Source organism: Hyperolius riggenbachi, chromosome 12, assembly GCF_040937935.1.
Source record: "Hyperolius riggenbachi isolate aHypRig1 chromosome 12, aHypRig1.pri, whole genome shotgun sequence".
In the NCBI taxonomy this organism is placed as follows: domain Eukaryota; kingdom Metazoa; phylum Chordata; class Amphibia; order Anura; family Hyperoliidae; genus Hyperolius; species Hyperolius riggenbachi.
Genome location: NC_090657.1, coordinates 183263542 through 183285875, shown reverse-complemented (window position 1 = coordinate 183285875; position 22334 = coordinate 183263542). Strand labels below are relative to the sequence as shown.

Below are 22334 nucleotides of genomic sequence, written 5' to 3'. Positions count from 1 at the left end.
GTTTATTTAGGTTCAGATGACCTTCTAAAACAAGACCTGAAAGTGGACTATCAGGAAAAAAAAAAAAAATCAGGAAAATCAGGAAAGAAGATCCGGAAAGCAGCCCGGCATTTATCATTGTTAAAACCAATTAAAGGACAACTATCGAAAAAAAATGTAAAATTTAAAGTACATGTAAACACAAATAAGTATTTTTTTTCTCCAGCGCAAAATAAGCTATAAATTACTTTCCTCCTATGTTGCTGTCACTTACCGTAGTTAGTAGAAGTCTGATGGAACTGACAGGTTTTTGACTAGTCTATCTCTTTGTGGGAGATTCACAGTCTTTCAATTATTCTTTACAAAAGCCCTCCCTGGAAAGGATCTATACAAAGATGCAGGCTGTCCCTCCAATCTGTTTTGCACACTATTCTGACAGTTGGACTGAGCAACTGCTGTTCAGGAAGTGCTTTTTAATATAAAGAAATGCCCCACGAGGAGATGAGCTAGTCCAAAACGTGTCAGTTCTGTCAGATTTCTACTACCTAAGTGACAGCAACATAGAAGAAAAGTAATTTATAGGTATTTTTTACTCTATGAGAACTTTTTATTTATGTGTTTTCATTCATTTTACAATTTTTTGCAATAGAGGTCCTTTAAGCGCTAGAACATTTCAGGTTTCCCTTACATTCCAAAATTGTACACTACAAATTCTCAAAGCAATTATTCTGATTAGTGTCAAATTTAAAGTATCACTTTTGGAGCTGAACTTTTGAAATGAATTCCATGGGGGGTAGCGGTCTGCACCTTCAACTCTGCAACTGTTCCTCAAGATAGGGGGCCAGTTCATGCGCATGACCCCAACCCGCTGATCTGACATCAAAACTCGTATGTGTGGTGTGCACTTTACATCTCCTACACTCTCCAGCAAACTGACAAAGAGGAAAAAAAAAAAACAAGAAAAAAAACAAGTTTCTCATACCAAAATTCCGGAAGCACGATCGTAGTCATCCATTCTATTGCCAGTTTCCCTAATGACCATGTATGTGGTGGCCCGAATTGTGCTATACAAGAGTCGGAAACAATCACGTATTCTTTGTGTCTCCATACTACTAGACGGAATTGGATAAATGCGACCATGTACACACCATCAACACTATCTATAGTGACCCAGGATAGGTACTTGCTGAAACGACTGCACTGAATATATCGAGACAAGACACTGCTACAGCACGTGTATTGCCAATCTTACAGGAAATGGCCTTCAAAGACCATTCTTGAGCCAACATCCCTCATTCTTTTAAAGGAACGATCCCACGTACATCCTGCCAGACTGGATCTGGCACCACTGTGAACATCTGGGCACTGTCCTAAGACATACCAAGCCCACCATACAAAGCACAGCTTTCATAAACAACGTTAATACAACATTCAATGGCACAACTATGACTTCTGAGGGCCCGCAGGTTGCTTAGATCTGCTGTGTGGAGTAAATGTTGTCATGTAGACTCCCTAGACCTGACTAAGCAGCTTCTGTTTGTGGAGAAGCACTGGTATCATTGGCTTCCCACCAGCACTCAGCTGATCAAACTCGACTTATTCTCTGTATAACAAACCATTGTAAAATCTTTACTTCACATCACCCGTAGTCTAGAGCTCATGGTTTTATAGAGCTACCTATAAAAAAGGTTCTAGATTCTCCTGTGCATTCCATTATCTCCTCAACCTGTACACACAATGCAGAGCCCCTACACTGACCAGCCAGTTAGGTTCTTCAGTCTCTCCTGAGCCCTACTGCTTGAGGAACGGGTCACACTGTGGTTTCATACTCTGTCAGTTCCTGTGAGGTCCCTAATGTGCGATACTGGACACGAGGAGTGGCTGGGGAGGTATATTCAAGAGCCAATATAGTCTTCCGCAAGCGCCGGTCAATGAAGTGCGCATCCCAGGCTGGGTACTTCTTGCGCGGAAGATCTATACGTATGACTGGCCCCTGTGCCCCTGGAAGACGTGTCACGGGTGTTGGGGGGATGCTAGATCGCACTTGGAAGACTGGACCACAACTGTCCCTATCTCCAGGTGCAAAGTCCCTTTCTTGCTCTGTAGTCCGTGGCAAAGTACGGGGAAGGCTCTCCGTGCCTTCAGGTAAAGGGCCCTGGGGGATCTCGGGACCCTCAGTGAATACACAGCTGCTGCTGGAAGGCCCAAACATCGGACCATTCGGATGAAGGAGACTGTAGTAAAGGAGCATGAAGAAGACGCCCAAAGCAAAGCTGCAGAAGACCGAGCAAACAATAAGAAGAGCATAAAAGTCACCGAGAGGGGAGTTTTGACGGCTGTAATACCACAGAACGGTGAGCACCACATTTTCTGTAAGGACAATAACATAGTACAAGGTCATCCTGCAGCGAGTCCGACCCTCTCGCACATTGAACCAGCAGAAGATGTAGATGATACCCAGAACCATGTTGTAGATGATCTCCTCCCAGCGAGACATGCAGAAGTCCGTCTCCCCTTGGATGATCCAGAAGGTCATGATGCACCAGTGGGTGACAATGAAAATGCCAAAGTACAAGTGGAACTCCGAGGCAAAGAGAGAGAAGGCCAAAGCTCGGGCAGCAATGGTAAAGAGATGCCAAAGGATCTGTACCACTGCCCCCTTGTAGGACATGGGCATCTTATCGTCTCGGGAATCCCTCAGGACCTTCTGGTAAGAAGCGATCATCCAGGCAAGAGACAGCAGAGAGGCAGAGGCAGATAGACCTGAGCAAAGAGAGGGGAGCAGAGAGAGAAAAATAGGTGAAACGGAAAAGTGAAAAAGAAAAGCAGTTACTAAGCAGGAATAATAAACTGTTAAAAACTAACCAGAAATGTCAGATGACAGTTGGATTTATCAGTATTCAAAGAAGGTCTGCACACCACTTGCTTCATCACCATATACAGTACACAAAATCAATAATAAAACCGATGATTGTTTCGGGGCCACTCAGGAATCAGAATCGACTTTATTTGCCAAATATGCCATATGACATACTCAGAATTGATTATGGTTCTGGTACAATGGCATTAGTACAAGACAGTAGTACAAACACAGTGCATAAGACAGTCATAGCAATGACAATATGAGGAGTATGCATGATACAGTGCCGTTTGTCAAGGCAAAGTTACAATCATATGACCATAACTGTGCCTTGACAAAGGATTTCCTGTGGTCCTGTTAGGTGGTGTGCGGACCTTCTATGGATACTTGTATGGACTTTGGCTACTTGGTCCTACACCTACCACCTCTGCTGGACTTTTAGCCTACTGCACGACTGTAGGCTAAAAGTCCAATTTTTATTGTGGCATTAGTGGACAAACAGCAAATACAGCTCACGCATATCGGAGCAAACACATGGCTCCTTACTCATAGCTAGTCATAGATAAATGGACGTGTTGTCAGATGCTATGTTAAGTGTAGGGTCCGTTCATATGTGTCCATTGTCACCAGATCAGCTATTTCTGCTGCCATGAGCAGAAGGCAGAGTTGTGCAGTACACGATAATTTCAGACCATGTCATAAATAGCAACAGATAAAATGGAGGCAATCTAATTGTGGGGTTCATAGAATGGACAGTGGCGGCGCATCCACTGTGCAGGCACAGCTGGGATCTAATTAATGTGAATGCAGCCTGAAAAAAAAGAGAGAAAATGGAAAAGAGGAGAGAGAGTAAGAGGGGGAGAGGGGGGCAGAGGGAGAGAGAAAGAGGGAGAGAGATAGGCAGAGGAAGAGAGATAGGCAGAGGAAGAGAGAGAGAGAGGTAGAGAGGCAGAGAGAGGGAGAGAGAGAGAGAGAGAGAGAGAGAGGGGAGGCAGAGGGAGGGAGAGGCAGAGCAAGGCAGAGAGAGAGAGAGAGAGAGAGAGAGAGAGAGAGAGAGAGAGAGAGAGAGAGAGAGAAATAGAGGAGGCGGGGGAGAGAGGCAGAGCGAGGCCTAGCAAGGCAGAGAGAGGGAGAGAGAGGTAGAGAGAGAAGGCAGAGGGAGAGAGAGGCTGAGCAAGGCGGAGAGAGAGGCTGATCAAGGCAGAGAGAGAGAAGAGAGAGAAGGCAGAGAGAGAGAGAGAGAGAGAAGGCAAAGAGAGAGAGAGGCAAAGCGAGGCGGAGAGAGAGAGGAGGCAGAGGGAGAGAGAGGAGGTAGAGCGAGGCCGAGCAAGGCAGAGAGAGAGAAAGGGAGAGGAGGCAGAGGGAGAGAGAGGCAGAGCAAGGTAGAGAGAGAGAGAGGCAGAGCAAGGCAGAGCGAGAGAGAAGGGGGGCAGAGCGGGGCCAAGCAAGGCAGAGAGAGAGAGAAAGAGAAGAGGCAGAGGGAGAGAGAGGCAGAGCAAGGCCGAGAGAGGGGGGGGGGGTAGAGCGAGCCCAAGCAAGGCAGAGAAAGAGAGAAAAAGAGAGGGGGCAGAGCGGGACCGAGCAAGGCAGAGAGAGGCAGAAACAGAAAAGGGGGGGGAGGCAGAGAGGGAGAAGCAGAGGGAAAGAGAGAGAGAGAGAGAGAGAGAGAGAGAGACAGAGGGAGATAAAGAGAGAGAGAGAGAAAAGAGAGAGTTGAGTGAGTATTTAAGGAAGGAAAGAGTGAGAGAAAAATGAGAGAAACAGAAAGAGAGAGTGATGGGGTGGGGGGGGGGGTGTCAGGAGGAGGAAAGGGGAATACAGTGAGAAAGGGAGGGGGGAAACAGAGAAATAGGAAGTAAGGAGAGGAGAGTGAGTGAGTGAGTATTGGAGGTATGGTGGTGAGAGAAGAGAGGAGCCACTGCCTTGCATTAGACAGCTATTTCTGCACACAGCAGCCTGTAGTGAGGGGCACAGAGAATAGATAGGTCACACAGCCAGCGCACACAGAGGCAGGGGGCAGACCAACTACGCAGGCCTTCCTACACAGCCATACCCCCCACCGCTGCAACAGCCACACTCATTACCAGTGACGGTAAATAATTCATCACCAGACAGGCATTTAGTGCCGTTTTCATCCAACATTAAAGGGCCGTCTCGAAAATCACAAGTGTGCAACTAACGTGGAATGTCTGCACAGATTCCTCGCAAGGACTAAATCAGACATAAAAAGTCTCATAATGCTAATAAAGACATGTTGATGGTAAATTCATCTGGAGTCTTGCTATTCATCTACCCCAATTTAGACATAATTTGCACTTCAAAGGTTAACCACTTCCTTTCACTACATGACAAACGCTGTATTGCAATACGCCTGTGTGACAGCATCTTTCCAACATGTTTGGAGAGGGATGAGGTGGCAGCAACACTCCGCTCAGCTTAAAGAACACGTAAAGGGGTGTGCCCGAGACCAGGCCTGAGTCCCTGAACAGTCCTACAGAAGAGAGCAGTCTCTCAGCTGACAGAAATACTGTTCACAAAGCAGTTCCAGCGCTGTTGGGGGGGGGGGGGGGGGGGGGGAGGGTAGCAACATGTGGTACAGTTCCTCTGGCCCACCGTCCGTCTTCTCCACCCAATTGGCAGCATCTGGAAGATTTTTAAGCTCCTAGTAGTTTCTCTTGCGTGCCACAATGCATGCTGGGAGACTTAGTACAGCTCTATACTTGCATCCATGGACTACATCTCCCATGCTGCATTGTGGAGACACCGTCCCTGAACAGTCCTACAGAAGAGAGCAGTCTCTCAGCTGACAGAAATACTGTTCACAAAGCAGTTCCAGCGCTGTTGGGGGGGGGGGGGTAGCAACATGTGGTACAGTTCCTCTGGCCCACCGTCCGTCTTCTCCACCCAATTGGCAGCATCTGGAAGATTTTTAAGCTCCTAGTAGTTTCTCTTGCGTGCCACAATGCATGCTGGGAGACTTAGTACAGCTCTATACTTGCATCCATGGACTACATCTCCCATGCTGCATTGTGGAGACACCGTCAGGGGTTTCAAATTCCTCCAGATGCTGCCAGTACACCCCGCAGGTAAGTAGGAAAGTTCAGACTGTGAATTTGTTGCCACAGCATCAGCTTCCAACTGCATAGCATAGCTCCCAACTGTCACTCTTTTGGAGGGACAGCGTCTCTTTGGAAGCCCTGTCTCTCCTTCTCCCTCATTTGTCCCCCTTTCAGGACTGATGTACAGATCTATGTAAATATATGTTTTTTTCTCTTCTGGAAAATGTGTTTAATTGACTTTAAACTTTATTCCCGTACATTAAATTGATACATTTCTCATTTTCAAACGTTAATATGAAGGTAAATGAACCTGTATAGAAAGGACCAGCATCAATGAAATCTTTATAGTATGCGTGACTAAGGTGTGTGTTGGGAGTGGGGCTAGAGGTGTGGCATGGGTGTGGCTCAAGTGTCCCCCTTTCTGATCTCAAAAAGTTGGAAGGTATGGCAGCAGGTGCAGCAAACACTGCCATAAATTTCTATCCATACTCTACAGATGTGCTTTCACTTCATTGGCTGGGTCAGTTGGGGGAGCGGACCCGATCGAGCGCTGATATTGTCACATTCGGTTCACATTGGGGCGATTCTTGAGCGCTTTGCTGATTGCCGGCGATCAGCAAAGCGCTGCTACAATGTATACCTATGGATACATTCACACTAAAGCAGTTGCGATTTCCATCAATGCATGCAGCGTTTTGAGGGCGATTGCTCTGTGATTCCCTTTCTATTGAACGGGAATCACAAAAGCAAAGGGCGCAAGACTTTTTGTAAAATCGTGATCGCGGGCTAGCGGCGCCGAGTGTGAACTATCCCTAAACCCCATCAGGTTCCCCAATACCGCGCCTACACGAGGCTCCTTACAAGTGCCGACAAGGGGATTTTGGGGGGGAGCCAGAGCTTGATCCCCCCTCCCACCACCACCACCACCTTCAGGTAAACTTTAAAATTCACATTTGTGTGCAAATATTCACATGCAGGTTGCCAGAGCATGCAAAAAAAAAAAAATGCATACGAATGCAATTTTAACGCAAAGTACACAAGCCAAAAAATGGAACCCTGCCTTAGGCCTGGAACCCACTAGAGCGATTTTTTGAGCATTTAGGGAGAGCTTTAAATCTCTAAACGCTCTGCCAATGTAAATAAATGTAACAAATTCCACAGTAGCGACTGCGATTAGCAAAATCGCAATCGCAGGACATGCAGCATTTTGGTAGTGTTTGCGCTTCAATGTAATGTATTGAAGCACTGGCAAATAGCTCATGAATCGCCACACATAGCGATTTGAGTGCGATTTTAAATTACTGCAAACTGTAAAAAAATTTATGAAATATTGAAAGAACCAATCAGAATTAAAATCGCTAATCGCAAATCGTTGGCAAGAAGCTTAAATTTTTTAAAAATCGCTCCCAAACCAGCAGAAACCGCTCATGAAATCACTTACAAAACACTAATTAAAAAACGCCAGCGATTGCGCTAGCGATTTGCAGTGGGTTCCAGGCCTTAGAACTGCGGAACAAGAACAGTGGTCTTCCTCCTCATTCTAAAATATCTAACCACTGGATTTCAGATAGGCTATTGATCAATTTGGTGGTGCAGCAAAAAAATTATTTTGCAGGTGGGGTAGGGCGAAGGACAATGGGAGACTGACAAATGCGTAACAATTAACTGAACAGCACGATAGAACACTTGCGAGGGTAGGGTTGTACAGTATTCGCTTATCGATCACCACCTATTGATGGAATTACAGTCGGGAATTTAGCAATCTCTGCACCAGGTCTTCCAAACTACATCAGAGGTAGCAGCAATAATCTTTCAGTAACCCTCTGGCACAACAATCGTCCTCTAAAGGTGCCCATTAATAGTACAATATCTTCCTCAGATGCGATCATTCGATCAGATTTGCGGGATCATAAGTTATTGGCGACGGTTGCTTCGCATTCCATGGACAGCAAGGATGACTAACAAGGAAGTATTAGGACGTATAAGGCCAGACATGTCACTGGAAAGCAAGATCACCAGACTCTCATATTTCGGCCATGTGATGCGATCAAATTCCTTAGAGAAAGACCTAATGCTAGGACTGATTGGTGGCAAAGGGCGACAAGGCCACCAGAGAACGCGTTGGCTTGACACCATCAAAGCTGACACAGGATTGATCTTAAAGAGGAACTGTAACGACAAAACGGCCCCTGGGGGGTACTCACCTCGGGTGGGGGAAGCCTCAGGATCCTAATGAGGCTTCCCACGCCGTCCTGCGTCCCTCGGGGGTTTCGCTGTAGCCCTCCGTACAGCGGTGACGCAATATTTACCTTCCTGGCTCCTGCGCAGGCGTTTTGATGGCTGTCGGCGCCGAAGTAGGCGGAAATACCCGATCGCCGTCGGGTCTGCTCTACTGCGCAGGCGCAAGTTTCCGGCGCCTGCGCAGTAGAGCGCGCCCGACGGAGATCGGGTATTTCCGTCTATTTCCGTGCCGAAAGTCGCCACAGCGCCCCCGCTGGAGCCAGCAAAGGTAAATATTGAACTGACAGTCGGCACAGTCGCCGGCTGTTCGGAGGGCTGCGGCGAGACCCCCGTGGGACAGAGGACGGCGTGGGAAGCCTCATTAGGATCCCGAGGCTTCCCCCACCCGAGGTGAGTACCCCCCAGGGGATGTTTTTCATGTTACAGAGTCTCTTTAAGGCAACTGGCAGAAATGGTACAAGATCGGACAGCATGGAGAGAGCTCACCCACAGAATTGCCAGGAGTCGGATACCACTGAATGGATAACATCATCATCAAGTTATTGGACGGTAATTATCAATTGTTCCCATAAACGGGTCCATTAGGGCACTTTCTCTCTTCAAGTATGATCTTGAGGTAGACCCATTGGTGGACATTTTTGTTAAAAACAAAAAAAAAACAAAAAAACACGCTACCTGATATAGAAGGCTAGCCGGATCAGGTAACATCAATTACCACCGCTCCCATGTCCCACAATCGCCGATGGTAGAAATGTTTTTTTAAAAAGCGGTCACAATTCATGTATTCATACCGCCTTGCATCGTATGCAAGATGAAACGACTGGTTACTTATTTACCATCTCTACTGACCGCTGTAAGCCCAGCTGTGATAACCCACCAACCCCACTGATCTCAGCTGCTAGGCTGCCACATCATTCTACTTTTCCTTTATGACAGTGCTGTCCTTGACATATTCTCTCTTGTATCAGATTTGGCCTGGGTTTGAGGGAAGAGTTGTGATCTTAGAACCTGCTGTCCTTCACAGGACTCTTTGGGGTCCATGACCAGCATGTATTGGAGGAAAGATGGTCTTCCCACTTCATTCCTTCACATCCTGGCCGGGTTTTAGTTTTGGAAAAACAGGCACAATCAGTTTACTTGGCTAAGTCCCACAAAGAGTTGCATTTCCCAGAAGGCAGTGCACCTGGTGGCTGCTGATGGTGTGGCCTTGAGTTAGACCTCAGGTCTGTAGATCCAGGAAAGACCTAGATAAGCGAGAGGCAGAGAGCACTAGCAGGTCTAGGACAGGTGGCCACTAGTGATCCTGAGAGGGGTAGAAGCCCTGAACCTGGCACATGCCAGAGATGGTCTACAGGTTACAGAATACTAGTGATGAGAGATGACCCAAGCTGAGGGACTGGTGCACAAGTAAAGCACTTTATATAGTGTGACCCCTTTCTCCATTCCAGTACTGTGTGGAATATTTTGTTTTGGACATTTTGGGCTAAATGAAAAAAAAAAAAAACACATCTTTTCTCTCAATTTAAAAAGGATACCTGAAGTGGCATGTTACATAAGATAAAAGTACACATATAGCATTATCCCTGCTAAGAAATGATCAGAAATCCCTTTCGGTTTTCCAGTACAGCAAGAGTTAAAAAAAATTGAGTTAACTAAGCAAAATAGCGTGTGGACAGCTTGTGAATAAAGATAGTTAAGGAGATGCAAATATTTTGAGCTGATGCAAGATCATGCAAATTTTGCATGCAAATGTGTGCATCTTGAAAATGAACCAATCAGATCCTGCTGAGGTAAAATTCGATTGGTCCCTTTTTTAAGATGTATAAATTTGTATACAAAATTGGACTAATCCTGCATCAACCTGAAATTATTTGCATCTCACTGACCATCCCTTCAGTCCAGTTTCCTGAACAGTGAGGCCCTATTTACACTTAATGCGTTGAGTTGCGTCACGTTGCATACCATCTGCCAAAATGGAACGTGACACAATGCATCCCAACTCATTAACCACCCTGGCGTTCTGATTAAATCGCCAGGGTGGCTGCGGGAGGGTTTTTTTTAAATAAAAAAAAAACTATTTCATGCAGCCAACTGAAAGTTGGCTGCATGAAAGCCCACTAGAGGGCGCTCCGGAGGCGATCTTCCGATCGCCTCCGGCGGCAAGAGATAACACGGAAGGCCGCAATGAGCGGCCCTCCGTGTTTCGCTTCCCTCGTCGCCATGGCGACGGGCGGAGTGACGTCATGGACGTCAGCCGACGTCTTGACGTCAGCCGCCTCCGATCCAGCCCTTAGCGCTGGCCGGAACTGTTTGTTCCGGCTACGCTGGGCTCGGGCGGCTGGGGGGACCCTCTTTCGCCGCTGCACGCGAATAAGGGTTCTTATGAGGTTTTACTGCAGGAAAGCTCAAAGGGTCATTAGTTCCCTTTCAGCTAAGCAAAGCAGAGTGTAGATTCTAAGCAGCAGCTGTGACAATCTGATGTCATTTTATCATCCGTACTAGTACGGGTGATAAAATGACATCAGATTGTCACAGCTGCTGCTTAGAATCTACACTCTGCTTTGCTTAGCTGAAAGTGAAAATAAACTTATGAGATAATGAATTGTATATTCATTATCTCATAAGTTTATTTTCACTTTAAAGAGAACCCGAGGTGGGTTTGAAGAATATTATCTGCATACAGAGGCTGGATCTGCCTATACAGCCCAGCCTCTGTTGCTATCCCAAACCCCCCTAAGGTCCAACTGCACTCTGCAATCCCTCATAAATCAAAGCCACTCTGCTGACAAACAGCTTGTCAGAGCTGGCTGTGTTTATCTCTATAGTGTCAGTCTGCTGCTCTCCCCGCCTCCTGCAGAACTCCAGTCACCGCCTGCATCCCTTCCCTCCCTGCTGATTGGAGGGAAGGGACGGGGGCAGGGACCGGAGCTCTGCAGGAGGCGGGGGAGCAGCTGAGACTGACACTACAGATGTAAACACAGCCTCACAGCATGGCTGTGATTTATGAGGGATTGCAGAGTGCAGTTGGACCTTAGGGGGGTTTTGGATAGCTGCATAGGCAGATCCAGCCTCTGTATGCAGATCACATTCTTTAAACACACCTCGGGTTCTCTTTAAGTTCATTTTAACCCTAAAATAAAACAAATTAAGCTGTTTTTATAAGACCCATTTTTTTTACCTAGATAAATTTAAAAAATGCATCTGAAATAATGCAATAATAATAATATTATAGAGACTATAGAGGGCACTCACCCTGTAGGGGCTCTACATTGCCTTGTTGCACCATGATGCAGAGCTGCAGCACCAGCTGGGGGGCGCTCTTGAGGAAAGTCTCCAGGAGTCGCAGCATACTGATGTCCGCACTCTCAAACATCATACGCCAGTAGAAGTGTCGGCTCTGCTGCTCGGACTGCCATCGGCTCTGGAGGCCCAGGTACAGGGCTCGCAGGTATCTGCAGGGGTGACAACAACAAGGTGACTCGTATTTTCCATAGAATGGCTACAGGGAGGCCAGTACTGCCTGACAGTCATTATAAAGTGTAAAGGCTGGAGTCACACTGTATCGGATGTTGATGATGAGGTCCATTTAAAATGGACCTGAACTCTTGCACAGAACAGAAGGAAAACAGAGAGAAATGCACCCTGCACGTATTTAGAGAGTTTAGTCTGTCTAATCCCCCCTCATCTGACTAAGCACACGTTGTAATTTGATCCCTCAACTGTATCAGCTGAAAACCACAGCAGAGGTAATTGGTATAAACACAGGATGCTAGCCCTTTGTCTTCTATGAAAGCAGGAAGTAGACACTGCAGATTTATTGCAGGATTTATATCAGCTGTAACAAATAAATGTATTTTTTCTTTAAATGTTATTATGCTGTTGCTTATCTTTTAGAGCAGAGAGAAAGTTCTGAGTTCAGGTCCGCTTTAAATTGTGCATCAGTTTAATCTGATTTTCAGATCCGATCCATTTGCTACCTGGTTGAATTCCCCAGCTGATGCTCTCCATTCAGGTTCTCAGCCGCCTTCCATTTGGGTCCCTATATGTTAGAAATGCTGATATACTGTTCCCAGAGCTCCAGCAGAAGCCTCAGCAGGCTCCAATTAGTTGTAATAGACCAATGGGAATCGTCCCTCCCCAGGTCCTCTTCTCAATGAGCCAATGAGAATCCTCCCTGGGAAAGGACTTTATCCATAAGTCTATTGCAACCAATGGGAGCCATGCTCCGGCATTTGTTCCGTGCAGGGACCAGATTGGAAGCGGCAGAGGACCTGAATAGGCAGCCACAGGGTACCCACGCGACATGCAGCCTAGTCATAGGCTAGCATTGATTCCGTAGGGCTCTGTTGCATCTGCTCGATTACGAAAAATCGTGGGGGACCCAAACTTGCGATCCGTTTAACGGAATGGACCAAACTGGTCTATTACGAACAGACTGATGAGAACAGATCCTTGAGGAAGGGTTCCGCCCGAAACATGTAATGTATACACTAGCTCCAATACAGCATACAGCCCTTTAAAGAGAAACTCCATCCAAGAATTGAACTTTATCCCAATCAGTAGCTGATACCCCCTTTTACATGAGAAATCTATTCCTTTTCACAGACCATCAGGGGGCGCTGTATGGCTGATATTGTGGTGAAACCCCTCCCACAAAGAAATTCTGAGTACGTACTCTTGGCAGTTTCCTGTCTGTGAACCCTGTTGCATTGTGGGAAATAGCTGTTTACAGCTGTTTCCAACTGCCAAAACAGCAAGCAGCAGCTACTTTACCTGCCAGCAGTAAAAATGTCACCATGTGATAAATGTCTGAATATAAATCAGGGATTTAAAATATTTTACAATGGGCAAACACTGACTAAATAATTTATACATAATTATTGTAAAAATGAAGCACTTTTTTTATTACATTATTTTCACTGGAGTTCCTCTTTAAAGGGGAACTGAAGAGAGAGGTATATGGAGGCTGTCATGTTTATTTCCTTTTATACAATACCAGTTGCCTGGCAGCCCTGCTGATCCTCTGCCTCTAATACTATTAGCCATAGCCCCTGAACAAGCATGCAGCAGATCAGGTGTTTCAGTGGTTCAGACTTATAAGTCTGATCTGACAAGACTAGCTGCATGCTTGTTTCTGGTTTTAATCAGATACTACTGCAGAGATATAGACCAGCAGGGCTGACAGGCAACTGGTATTGATTAAAAGGAAATAAACATGACAGCCTCCATATACCTCTCTCTTCAGTTCCCCTTTAAGTACATGTCCTTTTTTGTGCTATCTATAGGAGAGGTGTGCCTGTAGGACGTTGGTCACTGGCTGGCCAGATATTTACCAGTTTTGTTCCCTAGTGAACCTTGTTGCATTGTGGGAAATAACTGCTGTTTCTAACTGCCAAGCAACCAGTATCTCAACTTGTCCCTATGCATATCTATTTAAACAGCCTTTTAAAGAGGAACTCCAGTGAAAATAATGTAATAAAAAAGTGCTTCATTTTTACAATAATTATGTATAAATGATTTAGTCAGTGTTTGTCCATTGTAAAATCTTTCCTCTCCCCGATTTACATTCTGACATGTTGGCTGGTGATGTAGCTGCTGCATGCTTTTTTGGCAGTTGGAAACAGCTGTAAACAGTTATTTCCCACAATGCAACAAGGTTCACAAACCGGAAACTGCCAGGAGTACCACGGTCCTCAGAGTTTCTTGTGGGAGGGGTTTCACCACAATATCAGCCATACAGCGCCCCCTGATGGTCTGTTTGTGAAAAGGAATAGATTTCTCATGTAAAAGGGGTATCGGCTACTGATTGGGATAAAGTTCAATTCTTGGTCAGAGTTTCTTTTTAACCTATCGCAGTGTTAGGGGGTGTGGTTATAGATAATGGCAGTTGGTGCTGTTGGGTTTTTTTCATGTCTGCCAGTAGTAAAAATGATTACCAGCAGGCTGATTGTGGATCAAACAACATGTACATGTACACATTACATGGCAGATCTCAATCATTTCTAGATCTCTCTTCTATTTTATAACTTCTTACTTTGCAATGTACTGATTTATTTTTCTCCCCTTTTCGCTACAGTTCGTCTTTAACTACTTTAGGACCAAGGTGATTGAAATCTATGCCCCTATGTAAGCAACTCCCATAGGCTTACATTGATAGACACGGTCAGGAGCCAATGAAAGCAGCTCCTGATCGGCTCACAGGAAATCTGCTGTCATAGAGATGGCAGAGTGGATGTCCTGAGGATCACAGCGCGTGGCGGAGACAGCGGGTATATGCGGTGATTCTTCGTGATTTTGTCGTATTGTACCAGCGGTCTCTGGTCCTTAACCTCTCGAAGAGTGCAGTGGTAACCCCCCCCCCCCCCCCCCCCAAAGACCAGGGCTATTTTAAGTAAATTGGCCACTGCAGCTTTAACCACACAACAAGGCACACAAGTGATCCCCCTCTCCTTTTCTCATGACCAACAGTGCTCTCTGTTGGTGGGGTCTGATCGCCCCCCAGTTGTTTAGTTGTTTTTATAAATATTTATTGTTTTTTTTTTATTAAATAAATGTATTTTTTTTTGTATTATCCCACCCACTCCCCACCAGCCAATCACGGCGATCGGCTGTCATAGGCTTCAGCCTATGAGAGGCGATCGCTCTCTGGTGCCCCAGGGGGACAGCCGTGTCACACAGTTGTCCCCAGTACATCGCTGCTGCAGATCCCAGCGCTGAACATGTAAATAGATGGCGGTTACGCCGTCTAACAGTCGGAGACTGAAGGCAGAGCTCCGCCCACCGAGCAGGAGATGCGTGCGCAGCCTGCGCGCAATCTCCTGCAAAACAGAGCCCCAGGACTTGACGCCAATTGGCGTTAGGCGGTCCTGGGGCTGCCGCCGTGGCCACGCCCATTGGCGTGGGGCGGTCGGCAGCCCCAGGACCCAAGAGCGCTGGTACTTAAGTGGTTAAATCCATTCCGTCACACTCCACAAAGCAGAACAATTTTACTATCAGCGTGAAAGGAGCTTAACCATCTTTGCTGGGGGTTGGGGAAAATCCTGGGTTAAATGTATGGGACAGTTCTGCTCTTATTCTGCTGAATATATAATTACACAAATCATGGTAGCAAGCACCAAGGAAGACATGCTAAAGAGGTGTATACCCCTGCTAGAATTACTTGATCATTCACTGAGATAAACCAATGGGTCAGGGTAATAACAGAATCACTTCAGTAAACCTAAGGATAACGCCTGGAGACATTGCCGTTTTTGGGCAAAGGCCAACTAGGCAGCTGGTTAGGGCACCTCCTATTGGACACTATCTCAAAGAACCACTGTGCTCCTTCCAGAATTTTTATATACAGCTGTTGAGTACATTATAGGAACAATAGAATAGGAAAAATATGTTTACAGCGTATGTTATTTGCAAAAACAAAAACAAACTAACTCTAAGTAATTTGTTAATGTAATCACAATTTCAATTAGCATAGCAATGACACCCAGATTAACATAACAACAGTGTAGCAGGTGCTATTAATGTGCTAATTGTTCTGAGCTGGTTGCTCTTGATTAACTCAGTGTTCCTGAAACTTGTACAATAATAATAATGCGTGAGGGGCTTGTATATAGAAGTACAAAAGGGAATTCAACTGCTGCCGAAGTTTACTATCACTTCCTACTAGTTTCAGAAACCAAAAAGTTATTGAAAACCGGACGAAGGGAATTGGAGGATTGACATAGTCTCTTGTCTAGGGTACCAAAATGGCCAAACAAGGCCCTGCTTGGGGATGGATGCTAAAAGTTATACTTCCTGTTCTATGCTGCTAAACACACACAGAGGTGTAGCTATGGGAGGGGGGGGGGGGGAGGAAGCACAGCACTGTGAGGGCACTCAGTGTAGGGGGCACATCTGGCTATCTGAATGGAGGAAGAGGGGTACATATGGCTAACTGAACAAGGGAAGGAGGCACATTTGGTTATCTGAACCGAGGAGAGGGGCACATCTGGCATCTATAGTGGGGCACACTGGCTAACTGAGGGGGGGGGGGGGAGAATGGGGCACATTTGGCTTTCTATGGGGTAAGGGGGAACAGCATTTGTGCATTTGGCTCCACCCATGATCACTCCCACATTCATGATGCATGGCCATGTGCTGCACGACTATCCAGAGGGGGGCACAAAAACTGTCTTTGTCCCCGGATGCTGAGAACTCTATCTACAGTATATCTCTAAACACCCACATACAGAAATATAGAACTCAGGGGGCTTTCTGTACACAACATGGTGTACTCTTGCCATGGATATAAGGAAGTGAAGATTAAACGTCCTGGCAATGACATTCCATTCCATCAGGTGGCTGTTTGAAAGGGCAAGGACATTTTTAAGGTGCCCATATACTCGTCAAATTGGCAGCAGATAGATAAGAAATGCATCTGATGATCTATCCACCCTGCCAGTTCGATGGAAATCCATCGAAATCGGCCATTGATCGGTCAATTGGCCAACCGATTTGCAATTGATCGATCGGTCGGCCAGAAAATCGGCTGAGTGTATGATGAATTAGTCATGATGAATTAGGAAGTGGCCTGTGTAGCAGTAAACCGTCACGTCTATTTTTAACGAAAGTGGAATTAAACAAAGAAAGTTAACAGCCGGGTGATTTCTAGGACCTCCTGAGACTTTAATCCTCTTTTTGTGATAATGCACAGTCTAAAAGCAAAAGCACCGCTGACAAATGACTCTACAAAGGATTTATCAGAGTAGACTGTAGTACTGCTTCCAACGGTAGCCAATCGGGTTTCATTGTACTGGAAACTGGACGCCCTAATTCAGTGACCTCACACATCTGTCAGTATCTCCCACTGTTGGAGGTCTCTGAACCTGTCTATCGGGAGTTCCCACAACAGCCCAGTCAGAAGTAATCCTCTTAGTACCTTCAGTCCGTAGACGGTCCTGTCAGTGACACCACTGTCTGCTGCCCCATTTTGTCTATCCTAATGAATACCAGTGTCTTTTCAGGCAAGCCTTTGTCAAGTCTATAATCCCTCTTCTCATTCACATTCACAATCTACCCTCAGGTTTTTGCCCCCTCCATGTCTAATCAGTGCAGTCATAACTGCCCAACACCCCACATCTGTCACCATCCCCTGTGCCAATCGTGTCATCCTCAGATATACAACTTCTGCCAAACAACGTTGAAAAGTCTCCTCCCCCATGAGACTGGATTCCCTCTGAAATATGTACGACCCCACATGACCAATCGTCCCCTCAACTGTCTGCCTCACCTGTCACTAAATGCTTCAGCTAGTGACCTGGGGGTCCTGAGAATCCATGCTACCTATGCTTAACCCCTTCCTGCCTGGCACCTAACCTTTGCCTACACCCCCTAACCCTATTCCTAGGAGCAGTGCAAACATCTTGTTCTGGTGTTTAGTATTAACCTCCTCCTGTCTGGCACCTAAACTTAAAGGATACCACAACTGAAATGTGACATAATGAGATAGACATTTGTATGTACAGTGCCTAGCACACAGATAACTATGCTGTGTTCCTTTTTTTCTTTCTCTGCCTGAAAGAGTTAAATATCAGGTATGTAAGTGGCTGATTCAGTCCTGACTCAGACAGGAAGTGACTACAGTGTGACTCTCACTGATAAGAAATTCCCCTTTTTTACCTCTTTCTTGCTCTCAGAAGCCATTTTCTGCTAGGAAAGTGTTTTATAGTTGGAATTTCTTATCAGTGTGGGTCACACTGTAGTCACTTCCTGTCTGAGTCAGGACTGAGTCAGCCACTTACATACCTGATATTTAACTATTTCAGGCAGAGAAAGAAAAAAAGGAACACAGCATAGTTATCTGTGTGCTAGGCACTGTACATACACATTTCTATCTCATAATGTCACATTTCAGTTGTGGTATCCTTTAAAGGACAACTGAAGTGAAAAGAATATAGAAATATAGAGGCTGCCACATTTAAAAAAGACCAGTTGCATGGTTTTCTGTACAATTCAATCATACAAATGTGATTGAATAATCACATCTAAGAAAAAGATTGTACCACTATTAGGCACCATCTTAAAAAATTAAGGTGGGACAAATCAAGGGGTGGGCTATTTCGATGGAACACTGACCGACAAACCGCTACCGATCAACTGTGTCTGTAATAACAGGTCTCCTTATCAGTAAATTCCAATCAGTGAGTCCTAAGTAATAAATCCAGATCAATCAGTATCCCACCCTGCTATAATCCCTCATAGTACTGATTAGATATAATCCCCCCCATTCAGTGTCTCATCAGTCATTGGATATAATCCCCCTGCCAATCAGTGTCTCATCAGTCATTGGCTATAATGCCCCCTGCCAATCAGTGTCTCATCAGTCATTGATAAAATATAATCCCCCTGCTAATCAGTGTCTCATCAGTCATTGGATATAATGCCCCCTGCCAATCAGTGTCTCATCAGTCATTGGATATAATGCCCCCTGCCAATCAGTGTCTCATCAGTCATTGATAAAATATAATCCCCCTGCCAATCAGTGTCTCGTAACTCATTGGATATAATCCTCCCTGCCAATCAGTGTCTCATCAGTCATTGGATATAATGCCCCCTGCCAATCAGTGTCTCATCAGTCATTGATAAAATATAATCCCCCTGCCAATCAGTGTCTCGTAACTCATTGGATATAATCCTCCCTGCCAATCAGTGTCTCATCAGTCATTGGATATAATGCCCCCTGCCAATCAGTGTCTCATCAGTCATTGATAAAATATAATCCCCCTGCCAATCAGTGTCTCATCAGTCATTGGATATAATGCCCCCTGCCAATCAGTGTCTCATCAGTCATTGATAAAATATAATCCCCCTGCCAATCAGTGTCTCATCAGTCATTGGATATAATCCCCCCCTGCCAATCAGTGTCTCATCAGTCATTTAATATAACCCCCCCCCCCCCTGCCAATCAGTGTCTCATTAGTCATTTAATATAATCCCCCCTGCCAATCAGTGTCTCATCAGTCATTGGATATAATCCCCCTGCCAATCAGTGTCTCATCAATCTTTGGATATAATCCCCCCTGCCAATCAGTGTCTCATCAATCTTTGGATATAATCCCCCCTGCCAATCAGTGTCTCATCAATCTTTGGATATAATCCCCCCTGCCAATCAGTGTCTCATCAATGTTTGGATATAATTCCTCTGCCAATCAGTGTCTCATCAGTCATTGGATATAATCCCCCTGCCAATCAGTGTCTCATCAGTCATTGGATATAATCCCCCTGCCAATCAGTGTCTCATCAGTCATTGGATATAATCCCCCCTGCCAATCAGTGTCTCATCAGTCATTGGATATAATCCCCCCCTGCCAATCAGTGTCTCATCAGTCATTGGATATAATCCCCACTGCCAATCAGTGTCTCATCAGTCATTGGATATAATCCCCCATGCCAATCAGTGTTTTATCATAGATGGCTATAATCCCCCGGCTGTCAATCAGTTTTTATCAATATTCACTGCATGAAATTGGCATCATGTAAGACACAACTCTCCCCCAGTATAAGACCACCACCACCCCCGTGTCCTCCCCTACTCACCTCCAGACCTGGCCGAGCTGCAGCAGGTGGACGGAGCCCTGCACGATCCAGGCACATAGGCGGCAGCAGGTTCGGTTGCCGGGGGGTGGGGGGCTGCGGTCGGTGACCACCCAGCTGAAGCTCAGGCTCTGGGTAAGCAGGGAGGGCAGCAGCACCAGCAGCACAGTGGGCCAGAAGCAGCTGAGGCGGCGCTGCTGCAGGTAATCCGCCGCCAGCCACAGGTCCGACGCACCGTCCGAGAAGAAGACCAGCAGAGCCGCCACCAGCCATAGCCCGTCCCGGAGAGAGTACCGGGGGCACCGGGGAGCCACCCGTCCACCGTCCGACTCCGCCGCCATGATGGGAGGAGCCCACTTCCGGGGCCACACCCGGCTCCTCCGACACATCCACGCCGGGGAGGGACCCTTACCGGAGCCCTACCGGGGACAGAGTGTCCTCAATCAGTGCCGGGGAGAGGGAGTCTTCCATCCTCCTAAGGGGCGGCTTTCATCTCCTGGTAACCTGAGCATCATTGCTGGGGGAGGGGGCATCACTGGGGGCTTCCTAATGGCTTCATACACTCGGGACAGAGACCCCCTTTTCACTCTCCAATCCAGGAGGATCACAGCTTATCATTGGGGGCTTCATACAGGGGACAGAGCCCCCCTTCCTCATCCCTCTCCAATCCTGGAGGATCACAGCCTATCCCTGGGGGCTTCCTGCATGAGACAGAGACCACCTTCCCCATCCCTCTCCAATCCAGGCGGATTACATTTTATCCCTGGGAGCTTCCTAATGGCTTCATACACACAGGGGACAGAGACCACCTTCCCCATCCCTCTCCAATCCAGGAGGATTACATTTTATCCCTGGGAGCTTCCTATGGCTTCATACACACAGGGGACAGAGACTCCCTTCCTTTTCCCTCTCCAATCCAGGAGGATCACAGCTTATCCCTGGGGGCTTACTAATGGCTTCATACACACACAGGGAACGGGGTCTCTGTTCCTCATCCCTCTCCAATTTTTGTTTGGGGGGAGGGGGGGGGGTCTTCTTATTCAGAATCCAAATAGAAAGACCCCAGCGACCACTGCCCATCACACAGATCCCGGTATAGGAAGCTGCAGGAGAACTAACGATCGGTCCAGCTGCAACATTGTATCGTATTGTAGAACGCGCTGAGGACCACGTGACTAAGGTTCTGTCCCCAAGTCAATGACCAGGCATCTGTCCCCAAGCTCCAAACCAGTGGCCAGGGATCTGTCCCCAAACCAGTGGCCAGACAGAGGTGAAAATAGAGGGAGCTTTCTCCCTTCACATCCTGCTGGGTCTAAAAACCCCTCTATGACCACCTAATCCCCTCCAATTGAGCACATCCCCCCGATAATCCCCTGCAGACCCCCTTCCTTCCAGCCAGTACTCGGCATCCCCCAATCAGTCACACCCCTCCTCTCTCTCTCCCGTGTTCTCAGTTAATGTCACCGGCGCTGTCCTTGGTGCTGAACTGTGAGCGCCGGTCCCAGTCTGGCAGCAGACACTGGCTGACAGGAACATGTGCGAGTTTGTGGAGCAGTCACAGATAGACATGGAAATGTTTCATAAATCCATCATGAAGCGGTTCCCTGGGCTAAGGCCCGGTTCACACTTGCGTTTTCTGCAAATACTGACCGGTGGCACGGATCCGTTCCAGTCTGTTCTGAGAACATCCGTTTGCCATCCGGATCCGGTCAGTTCACGTTCAGTTTGCATCCGGATTTACTTCCGTTCTGCATGCGGATTTGGATCCGTTTCTGTTTTCAAAGAGGGGTCTGGAAAAGCGCTGGGGTCATTTTTGGAGAGAGCCTGCTGTGTGGACATCATCCTTGGAGAGAGAGAGACTGCTGTGTGGACCATGGATCCAGTGGTCTGCGTGCCCTTTTGTCCCACAGGGCTGCGCCTGGACGGTCGGGCCCTCGGTGGAGTATTCCCTGGCCTCCCAGGTACCTCTTGGAGAGGCTGGGGGCTGTCTGGCGCTGGGCACATGCGTTTCGCTATCCAGATGGCCGTCTGTACCATAAAAACCCCACAGGAATTGGGGTAGGACGACCGGCTTTCATCCGGAAGTGTGCTGTGCACTTCCGTTTTTCATTGGTTCCTGTTGTGCTGGGTAATTTGTCCAGATCTGTTCCGGCGGCGGTGGACGGAGGTCTCGGTCAGGAAAAACGGCGCAGGTTGGAAAAATCCGGACCGCAATCCGCATCCGGAGGAACGGACGAGTGCGTACGGATCCATTGATAAATATTGGACGCTTTCTCGTCCGTTCTGTTTCCGCAGGCTGCGGTCCGCAAAATAACGCCAATGTGAACCGGGCCTAAACAGTAGAAATCCGGCAAATAATAGCATCCACCTGTTAGGGCCGGTTCACACTTGTAAAAACGTATCCATGGCTCAGTTTTTGGGTCCGGACCAAAACCGGAGCCATGGATACCAATGTTAAAAATAGCAGTTGTCTTCACTTAAAAACGGATCCGCGGGCGATCCGGGGGTTTCTGTTTTGAAAAACTGAATTGAGAGTCCGGACTTGTCGGGACGTCACAGAACCCGGATACATGGAGGGGCAGTGGCAGGCAATGCAAAAACGGATCTCCCTCAACACAGACACAGAA

General features: G+C 46.9%; 1 protein-coding gene across 1 annotated transcript; it reads right to left on the bottom strand.

Annotated features, from left to right (window-relative positions):
• Positions 1-1789: 1789 nt before the first annotated feature.
• Positions 1790-20141, bottom strand: XKR7 (XK related 7). The gene is made up of 3 exons (XM_068262578.1): positions 19711-20141; positions 11392-11591; positions 1790-2742 (listed from the first exon to the last, which is right to left on the bottom strand). Exons 1-3 carry the CDS (start codon positions 20094-20096, stop codon positions 1790-1792), a joined length of 1539 nt encoding a protein of 512 aa, XP_068118679.1. The 5' UTR covers positions 20097-20141.
• Between the last annotated feature and the right edge of the window lie 2193 nt (positions 20142-22334).

Excerpts from the sequence above, each read along its gene's own strand:
- XKR7 (XM_068262578.1), bottom strand. The coding sequence starts at position 20,096 with ATGTGTCGGAGGAGCCGGGTGTGGCCCCGGAAGTGGGCTCCTCCCATC. Across the intron at positions 11,592-19,710 it reads CAGCTCGGCCAGGTCTGGAG|ATACCTGCGAGCCCTGTACC; the intron begins GTGAGTAGGGGA and ends TCACCCCTGCAG. Across the intron at positions 2,743-11,391 it reads CAATGTAGAGCCCCTACAGG|GTCTATCTGCCTCTGCCTCT; the intron begins GTGAGTGCCCTC and ends CTCTTTGCTCAG.